This window comes from Choloepus didactylus, chromosome X (genome assembly GCF_015220235.1).
Source record: "Choloepus didactylus isolate mChoDid1 chromosome X, mChoDid1.pri, whole genome shotgun sequence".
Classification (NCBI taxonomy): domain Eukaryota; kingdom Metazoa; phylum Chordata; class Mammalia; order Pilosa; family Megalonychidae; genus Choloepus; species Choloepus didactylus.
The window spans coordinates 187,702,602-187,711,766 of NC_051334.1; the positions used below are offsets into that span (position 1 = coordinate 187,702,602).

Genomic DNA, 9,165 nt, shown 5'->3' on the forward strand with positions numbered 1-9,165 from the left:
CCCACCCCTCCCCGTGAGTTAGCTGCGCCCCCTTGGCAGTGCCGACTGCACCCCTGGCCCCCTCTCCCCCTCCAGCTGGGCCAGGCTGAAAGGAAGGCCCTCCCCGCCTTCCACCTGCTTTTCCAAATCCCCCACCCGGCCCGGCCAACGGGAGCCCTGCTCCTCTGAGGACCGCCTCACCCCACGGGGCCCCAGCAGGCCCTGTACCCACATTGCCAACCCCAGGGCAGCTCCAGGGGGCTGTGAGTGGGTAGGGAAGGCGTCTCACACATTTCAGGAGCTTGATCTCATCCACAGCTATCTCCGTGTAATGCCTGGCACTCTTCACCACTTTCAGGGCCACAAACCGCTTGCGCCTGCAACACCAAGGCCCATGTTGGGCGGCCAGTCCCGGCCAGATGGACAGGGGCGCCATGGTTGCCCCACCTGAGGCTGGGGCGCAGGCTGGCGGCTGGCCCCAGGAGTGGAGGGTCAGGGGGGCCCCCGGCCCACTCACTGGATGTCCCAGCAGAGCCAGACAGTGGAGAAGTGGCCCCAGCCCAGCTTGTGCACCATGTGGTACCGCCCATTGAACAGGTCGCCGATCCGCACCGGGTAGTAGCCACCTGGCCAGGGGAGGAGAGAGATGGTGGCTGGCTCCCTGGGCCCCCATCCCATCCACTCGGGCCCACTGCTGGCCTCCGGGTCTTGAGGGACCCAGAGCAGCTCCCCTTCCTCCCTGGGCTGTCCCAAGCCCCAGCTGGCCACCCATGTCCAGGCCTCACCCTTGCAGTAGTTCTTGGGGTCTTCCTGCTCCTCATCGTCGGAGCCCAGGAGCCCCTGCAGCATCTGCGGAGCCAGCGCCGCCAGGGCCAGTTCAGAGCCCAAGGACTCAGGCCCACACGACGCCTGCGAGCTGAGGGAAGCTGGCGAGGGTGGGAGGTCAAGGCAGTGCCTGGGGCCGTGGGGCGCCCGGCCCGGCCCTACCTGCTGCTGCTGCTGCCGTCGCCACCCGCCTGGGCACTCATCCCAGCCCTGTGGCTCCGGCACCCCTGGGCCACCTGCTCCTTTGGGCCCGGCCGCGGCCTGAGCATTTATAGCCTTGGCCGCTGATCTCACCCGCCTTTATAAATAGCCTCCTAGCTGCTCGGCTGTGGGCAAGGTAAGCGAGCACAGGGAGGGCACCACGGCGGCCCTGGAGAGCAGTAGCCTGGACTTTCCAGGCTGATGGGACTTCCCAGGCTGATGGGCACTTTTGCTCTTTAGATCATTCTAGCTGCCTAGGGGAGAAAAGGGTGGGGGTGGGGGGCAAGAGTGGAGGCAGGGTCCAGTTTCAGGGGGCCATTGGGGCAGTCAGAGTGAAGCAGAGGGCTTAGGCATTGGCCATGGCTAGCCCCCAATGGGACAGACTTGGTCCTGCCAGGCCAGGAAAGATCCAGAAGGGGACAGGGTAGACACTGATGAAAGGGTGGGGTGGGGGGGGCAAAGGCAGCTTCCCTGCAGCTTCAGGGGGCGAGGGTGAGAGGTGAGTAAGGTGCAGCAGGCGTCACAGCCAAGGGGGGCTGGGGGGCTCCCAGAGCAGAGCATTGGTCTGGGGGTAGTAGAGAGGGACTGGGCTTTTTCTAAAAAAGTATATTTGTAGTGTATTTCCAGATGTGACTTTTTCAGCAAGCAAATAAATACAGTGGAGGGAAGCTGAAAAAGGGGTAGGGATTGCTATAACTTAGAGATGAACCCGGAGCGGGGGAATGCAGGGCGGGCTGGAGGGGAGAGGCGGCTGCAGGGAACCCACTGCAGGGCACAGCGCCTGGCTGCTGCCTGCCTCCTGCCCTGCCAGCCCCTCCCCCAGTCCTGGCTCCATCTGGGGCTCATAAGGCACTGCAGTGGGGCGGCCTGCTGGCTGCTCCCCAGGCTGGCTGGAGCTCACAGGTCAGTGACTTTGTTCTCCACCGGGGCGGTGAGCTGCTGCAGGTGGCAGACCAGCTGCATCTTCTGGCTCACGGGGTCTTCCTCCAGTGCACCGATGATCTGCCGGGGCTGAGGAGGGCACTCTGACTCAGGCCACGGGCCCCTCAACCCCGCTCACCTCACAGCTCCCCCCTCACGGTGTGAGGCAGGCCCCCTCCCTCCCCTCTGGATCTGGCCTTAGCCACCTCCTTCCTCCCCCGGGGATCTTTCATGGGGCTCCCTCTGCTCCTGGAAGCCCAGGTGGGGCCCCCCCTCCAGGGTGCCCGGGCCTCACCTGGTCGTAGTACCTGTGGATATGGGTGTAGAGCTCCTGCAGGGCCTCCAGACAGTGGGGCGCGGAGATGTAGTTCTGGGGGCAGCACATAGCAGAAATGATGAAGTTTCCCTCCTCTCTGCAGCCACTCTGGGGCTCCCACTTCCCCCCACATCCCTCTCCAAATGCGAAGGGGTGCAACCCCAGGGCTATGGCTCACCCCGGAGAGCTCAGCCAGGGTGGAGTTCATCTCCTGGTAGCTGGCGGGGGAGCTCTGGCGAATGTCGGCATAGTACCTGGAGCAGGTGGGGACAGTCAGGGACCAGTCGGACCCCAGCCCCCATCCTCAGCCTGCAGTGACTCCTACTTCTCCACCATCTGCTTGTAGCGAGGGATCTCTTGGGCGTAGAGCAGTTTGTTCACAGGGGAATCCTGCGCCACAATGTGGGGGGAGGGGAGGCTGAGCTGGATGGTGGAGGAGACCCCCTCAGTGGCCCCTCACCCCCGACACTGCCAGCCCCCACGCCGGGCTCGGCACCAGGTGCCGCTGGCTTCCCTCCCCACCCCCCGAGGCCACTCCCGGCAGCCTCCAGCTCTCACCCAGCCCACTTTGTGCTCTGAGATGGTGCAGGAGTCGATGAAGGTCTGCGCGATGACAGTGAGGATGGCGTCCATGTTCAGACACCCGCACATCGAAGATGAACTGGGGGTTCTTCAGGGTGTTCACCCAGAACCACAGCAGCAAGCTGGGGACACAGGCCGGGCCCGAGCCCCAGGCTGCCATCACACCCCACCCTGGCTCCCGCGCGAGCTCCCCCGCCGGCCCCTGCCCTGCACCTGGGTGGCCTACGGGAGCCAGGGGCTCAGAGTTGCCCATGATGCCCGGAGCTGGCCTCTTGACCTAGGGGCCTGGGGCCCAGACCTGCCTGCCAGAAGTCGAGGGTGGGCAACGCAAGGCCTGGGTTCCGGTTCCGGTCCAGACACCCCTGCCTGGCCATGACCCCGGGTCTCTCTGGGACTCAGTGTCCCCACCTACACAGTGCGGGGGTGGGGCGCAGAAAGGGCACCTGTTAGTCTTCCAGAAGTGCAGGGTCTCTGGGTCCTCGATGTCGTTCTTCTCCGGCAGCTCGTCCAGGAAGTCAAACAGGTACTTGACCGCAATGGGCACGGGGTGGTTCATGCTGATGATGGCCTGGAAGGTGTCGTCCATGAACTTCTGCAGCGTGCCCTGCGGAGCCGAGAGGTGGGTCCGCAGACCGGTTGGGCGAGGCGCGTAGGGGTTGGGGGCGGTGCGTGTGGAGGGCGGGGCGCGTCGGGCACTAACTGCATCTGGGGGCGGGGCGCATAGGGTTGGGGGCGTGGCGTGTGGAGGGCAGGGCGCGCCAGGGGGCGCTGACTGCATCTGGGGGCGGGGTGCGTGTGAGGGCGTGTAGGGGGCGGGGCGCGCCAGGTGCTCCGACTCCATCTGGGGACAAGGCGCTAATGGAAGCGTGTACGGGGCGGGGCTGTGGAGGGCGGGGCGCGTGCGGGGCGGGCTGTGAGGCTGAGCCGCCAGCTTCTCGCAAGGGGCGAGGCGTGCCGGCTGCCACTCCCCCAGGACCTGGTTTCCCCACGGTGCAGTCCGCCCGCCCCCTGCCTCCCCGGGCCCCCCGGCCCTTCATGAAGAGCAGGCGGGTGAGGTAGATTTCCGGAACGGCCTTGGCCCGCGCCTGCTCCCGCTCCCGCAGGCTGCTGCGCCACGGCTTGATCCCTTCTGGCTCCTCGGTGGCCTTCACCAGGTGCCAGAGGCGCACCCCGTCCTCGTCGCCGTCCTCGAGCATGGGGGTATCTGGGGGCGCACAAGTCCGGGCCTCGTTCCCAGGGACCCTGCTCCTCCGGCTCACCCCGCGGACCTGGGATGCCCCGTCCACTAGCCGAGCCGGGTAGGCAGGGTGGGGTGGGGATGGGTGGTGGGAACGAGGAGGGGAGCGGGGTGGAGGAGGGTACTGCCCCCTGGCTCTAGGGCCCCGCCAGAGGCTTTGGGTCCTCTGCTTGCAGGGGACTGAGGACTCACTCTCCCCGGAGGAGCAGCTCTGGGCCAGGCTCTGGGAGACGGCACCCCCATTGTGCCGCTGGGGGATGAGCCCCACTGTTGCCCCATCTGGGACCTGAGGGGTGGGGAGCAGAAGACAAGGCTCCTTCACTGGCACGGAGGATGCGGGGACACCCATTTGCACCCCACTCAAGCCCCCCATGGCACCTTGTAGTGCTGGAGAGTATTAAGCCTCTTCCAGTGGTTCTGGGTCACGGAAGTCAGCTCCTCGTCAGACAGGGTTAGGTGACCTGCCAGGCCTGAACACCACTCTGGGGGTACACAGGGAAGCCATCGGCCTCCAGCCTGCTGGCCGAGCGCCCACGTTTAGCCAGGCAGAGCTGAGGGGCCACAGCGGGAGCAGGCCCAGGGTGGGCAGGGGTGGGACAGGCTCTCTCACCAAGATCTAGGGTGTGCACTGAGGGCCTCTGGGAGAAGGGCGTGCCCTTGTAGACCTGGTCCAACACCTTCTCCTTGACCTGGGTCACCATGTAGGTGTCAAGCACCCGGGCCAGCACACGCTGCTCCCCGCCGCTGCCCACGGCCCCGCCAGCCCCAGGGCCCACCAGCACCGTCAGCGTCAGCGGCCGGAAGTCCATGTCCTCCCAGAGCAGGTGGCTGTCATTCAGGGTCCACTTGGCCTTGCCTGTCACAGCGTCCATGGGGCCCTTGTCCACCTGGTACTTGATAGCTCGGAAAAGCATGTACAGCGGCTCCCCAGCCACCATCTAGGGTGATCAGGACCGGCAAGTGTCAGCCAGGGCTCTGCAGGCTGGGCAAGGGGTCAGCTGGCAGGACCCAGGGGCTGAGGAAGAGGCAGGCCAGCAGGGTACGAGGATGACAGCAGGCCAGGGGACAGGAGGACCAGACTGCTGCAGGCCCCTGAGCTGAGGTGCCAGCCCCCTCTCAGCCTCCATCTTGTGGCCCGCCTGGGAAAGGGCTCAGAGCCTTTGTCCTTTCTGGCTGCTCCTTCATGCCCCACTGTGACCCTCTCCCCACCCTGATCTGACAGGCCCAGCCCTGCTGCAGAGGTGAGTGGGGCCCTGGGCTGAGCCCCTCACCCTCAGGAAAGCGTAGAGACGGATGGCCAGCCAGTTGGTGAGCAGCTTCTCCGCCATGGTCTCCATCCTGTAGGGACCAGGCCCCGGTCAGAGAGGGACAAGTGCCGTGTGGCTGCCCTGCCCCTCCACTTCCATGACAAGACACCAGCTTCCAGGATGCCCACCTGCGCAGCATGAGCTTGGGGTTCTTGTCCACATAATGGGCGGCCAGGTCACTAAGCAGGGTCCGCAGAATGTCCGTCAGGTATTTGAGCTTGCTGTGCAGCACCAGGGACAGCAAAGAAGCCACGTGGCAGCGGTCCTGCTGGGAGAAGCCGGGCTGCCCCTCCAGGGTGCAGATGAGCTAGACAGGGCCAGAGGGCGGGGGTGGGTGATAGAGGATGGGGGCGCTCACACCCAGGGAGACCCTGCTCATGCCCCCAAACGAACCCCACCCAGTGCACCCCAACTCCTGTCCCTTGGGCTCCTCTGGTCCCCTTCTGTCTGCCGGCGCCCTCCCGTGGTGCTCACCGTGAGGAGGAAAAGCTTGCTGTTGAGCAGGTTGGAGAGCTGCGTGAGGCCCTGGTGCATGGTGGAGCGGCGGCCCTCTTCCTCGGGCCCATCGGGCAGGGGCTGCAGCGGGCAGCCACCGTGGCCCGGGAAGAAGACAGGCTCGGTGTATGTGCGGTAGTCCAGGAAGGGGATTCCGCTGGCCTCCAGGTCGCTACTAAGGTCTGTCATCTCAGTCATCAGGTTTGCAGACAGTGAGCCAGCAGTGGGGAGGGGTGGGCTCGGGGTCGGCGCAGGGGAGGGACCCTCTGTCCCCACCCCGCCCCACTTGGCCGTGGGTCTGGCCCCACCTGTGAACTCCTTGTGGCACTGGTCGCCCACGCCAATCTCCAGGTTCTCCAGCTGCACCAGAACCTTCCGGTAGTCCCGCAGGGCCTGCTTGCTCTTGTGCCTGCAGCCCAGGGACCAGGTGTCAGCCGCAGGCCGCCCGGCCAGGATGGCTGCCAGCCGGGCACCCAGGCCTGGCCCGCCAAAGTGGTGGGGGAACTGCGTGGGCACGTGGAGGCGGGAGGGATAATCCCAGGAGGGGCGGAGGCGGGAGTGGGACCCAGCCTCCGTCCCCCTCACCTGTACGTGAGAGTGAGAAGGAGCACGGAGGCGATCAACACAGCGGCGCCCATCCCCAGGCCCACCTGAGCCGCCACAGGGAAGGCGGCCAGCGCGGGCTCCGCCTCGTACTGCACGGGTCTCAGCGCCAGCCGCACGTTGCCCATCTGCACCTGGGGACGCAGGACTCTTGAGCTCCGGCCCGCAGCCGCTCGGCCCCGCCCCATGGCGTTCGGCCCCGCCCCATAGCGTTCGGTCTCTCAGTGCCCCGCCCTGTCCGGCCACACCGCCTTCGGCCCCGCCCCGTCCCATCGCGCCCTGTCCCGCCCGGTCACGCCCAGCCGCGCTCCACCCGGCCGGGTCCGCAGTGCTGCCCTCGGGCCCCGCCCCGCCCAATCCCGCAGTGCCGCGCTCGGCCTCTCCCCATCGCGCCCCGCCCAGTCCCGCTGTGGCGCCCTCGGGTCCCGCCCCATCGCTCCAAGCCCCGCCCCGCCCAGTCCGGCCCCGCCCCATGTCGCCCCGCCCAGTCCAGTCCAGCCCCGCCCCGCCCCGCCCCGGGGGCGACCCTCACCTCGAACTGCGGCAGGGAGCCAAAGCCGTTGGCCGACCGCGGGGCCCGCGGGGGCGGCTCGCAGTACAGGTGGGTGAGCGTGAGCGTCTTCACCAGGCACTCGCCGGCCCCGATGCACACGCGCACCTCCTCCTTGCTGATGACCAGGTTGAGGCCCTCGCCCTGGGTCACGGACGGGCGACCCTGAGCCGGGCAGCCCCGTCGATCCCAGCCCTCCTCCGCCCGCCGCGCTGCACCCGGGCCGCCCACCTCCACGTCCAGCACGTGGCCCGGCTTGAGGCGGAAGGGCCAGGTGGGCCCGTGGCGGCTGAGCGGAGCCAGGTGCGGGTTGGGCTGGTAGCGGAAGTCCTGGTCCCCGCTGGCGTGGGCAAAGTTAACCAGCACGTTGTCCAGGGCGAGGAAGACTCGGCTCGGGCACGCCCCGCCGGGCACGGCGGGATTCAGGCACAGGAGGAGGCTGGACGAGTTCACGGTGCAGACTGTGGAGCACTGGAGGGGGCCGGGATGTGGGCAAGGTGAGCCAGGGTTCCCCGGCGTGCTCCCGGGGTCCGGGGCTGCCCTGCCTCCCACCTATGGCGGGTGGAGGGAGCTCACTTGCAGCAAGCCCCCTGGAAACTGGATGCAAGCCTGGGGGTCGGCAGCGGCGACCCCGCAGCTCCTCCTGGGCTTGGGGTCCTGGGGCCTGGCCAGCTCCCCACTAGCCAGTGCCTCTGCGGGGGTCTCCAGCCACACCGACAGCAGGGGCCGCTGCACCACGTCCAGGCTGCTCCCCTGGACGCGGATGAGCCGCCCACCCCTGTGCCGGGACGGCAGTGAGAGGGATGGGGAGGGTGGGAGGCCCCAGTGCCCAGTGCCCACCTCCAGGAGACTGCATGGGCTGCTCCCACGGGGAGGGGGGGGCGCTCCTCACCCCCAGAAGCTGGTGCTGGGCTCCGCCGCCAGCAGCTGGGGGTCTGCAGTGTAGAGGAAGGGGCTGGTGCGCAGTGTACGCTGGGCATGGCCGAAGACCACTCGGACCGCGGCTTCCCCTGGGACTGCCTGGGGCGTAGTGTGGCACACAATGGCCTCAGGACACACAGGCTCCTGGCTATGGGGACAGAGGGGGGCAGCAGGTGTGTCACTTCACACGAGAGTCTCGCTTGGCCTTCCTCAGCGAGCGCAGATGGCAGTGGGGGTGGACGCAAGGGCCATTTCTCTTGGGATTTGAAGGGGGCTGAGGGAGCCCTGAGCCCACCTGCTCCCACTGTCCAGAAGGGGACACTGAGGCCCATAGGGAGTGCCCTGCCTGCCAGCTGCCAAGCCGGGGCCAGAAAGGGAATTATGTCCTGTGCGAAACAGGCAGGCAGGGCCAGCTACTCACATGGGGCAGGGCTGATCCCCCACAAAGACACTGATGTTGCTTCCTGTGTGCAGGTGCTGCCCGCGGATGGTGAGCTGGGTGCCCCCTGCCTGGGGGCCCCGCCGGGGATTCAGGCTCAGCAGGACCGGGTCCTGGGGAACAGGGCAGGCTGGGACTGGCACGGCAGCTTGTCCCGGCACTTCCTCACATGGCCCGGTCCCCAAGGCCCTGGGGCCTCCCAGCGCAGGTCTGTAGATTGACTTTATCCCGGGGGCCGCCCCCAGCCACACTCTCCTTCCAGAAGCACCCTGGCCCACGGTGGGTGTTCTCTCCTTGCCATCCATCTCTCCCCTTGGGTTAGCCTCCTCTGCTATGGTTTGTATCACCCAGGACCCCCAAGATCCAACTGTGCCATCACACAAGCCAAACAGAACCCAGCCCCGCTCCCCACTGCTCCTGCCCCGGAAATGGCCCCACTGTGCGCCCAGGACTCAGAAGGGTGCTGGAGACCATCCAAGTCTTCCTTCCATGCAGCCAGGTGGTGGCAAGTCCCTGCAGCTCCCTTGCCCGTCCTCACCCTGTCCCAGCCTCCTTTGTCTTCAGCAGCCTGAGCCCTGACTTGCATCACGCCGTTCCCTCGGGTCAGGTTCAAAGCCCTCACTGTGGTGTCCATCCCCAGGCTGGGCACTGACCTGGTAGGTGAAGCGCTGGCTGGAGATACTGGGCGGCCGGCTCCTGACGGCCACTTGCACAGGCCCAGCGGTGCCATTGGGGGCAGGAGACATCACACACATGATCCTAGGGAGCCTGGCTAGAGTCAGCGCTCCC

General features: G+C 67.0%; 2 protein-coding genes across 10 annotated transcripts in view; both read right to left on the minus strand.

Moving 5' to 3' along the window:
• Positions 1 to 496: 496 nt before the first annotated feature.
• LOC119522696 (plexin-B3-like) lies at positions 497 to 2,549 on the minus strand. The gene is made up of 4 exons (XM_037821262.1): positions 2,497 to 2,549; positions 2,222 to 2,296; positions 765 to 2,016; positions 497 to 605 (listed from the first exon to the last, which is right to left on the minus strand). Exons 1-3 carry the CDS (start codon positions 2,542 to 2,544, stop codon positions 1,903 to 1,905), a joined length of 237 nt encoding a protein of 78 aa, XP_037677190.1. The 5' UTR covers positions 2,545 to 2,549; the 3' UTR covers positions 497 to 605; positions 765 to 1,902.
• An 828-nt stretch (positions 2,550 to 3,377) lies between these two features.
• The window catches only part of LOC119522693 (plexin-B3-like), a 14,648-nt gene continuing 8,860 nt past the window's right edge, over positions 3,378 to 9,165 (minus strand). Inside the window, exons 2-17 of one of the 9 annotated variants that reach the window (XM_037821261.1) lie at positions 9,030 to 9,144; positions 8,359 to 8,489; positions 7,909 to 8,085; positions 7,593 to 7,794; positions 7,248 to 7,487; positions 6,999 to 7,160; positions 6,514 to 6,600; positions 6,172 to 6,272; positions 5,843 to 5,861; positions 5,497 to 5,675; positions 5,333 to 5,399; positions 4,838 to 4,999; positions 4,672 to 4,750; positions 4,440 to 4,543; positions 4,254 to 4,347; positions 3,378 to 4,028 (exon numbers count right to left, since the gene is read on the minus strand). In XM_037821261.1, the coding sequence (XP_037677189.1) occupies positions 3,520 to 4,028; positions 4,254 to 4,347; positions 4,440 to 4,543; positions 4,672 to 4,750; positions 4,838 to 4,999; positions 5,333 to 5,399; positions 5,497 to 5,675; positions 5,843 to 5,861; positions 6,172 to 6,272; positions 6,514 to 6,600; positions 6,999 to 7,160; positions 7,248 to 7,487; positions 7,593 to 7,794; positions 7,909 to 8,085; positions 8,359 to 8,489; positions 9,030 to 9,131 (2,415 nt within the window). In that variant the 5' untranslated portion in view covers positions 9,132 to 9,144 and the 3' untranslated portion in view covers positions 3,378 to 3,519. The other 8 variants (XM_037821260.1, XM_037821259.1, XM_037821258.1 and 5 more) reach the window with 8 other exon arrangements.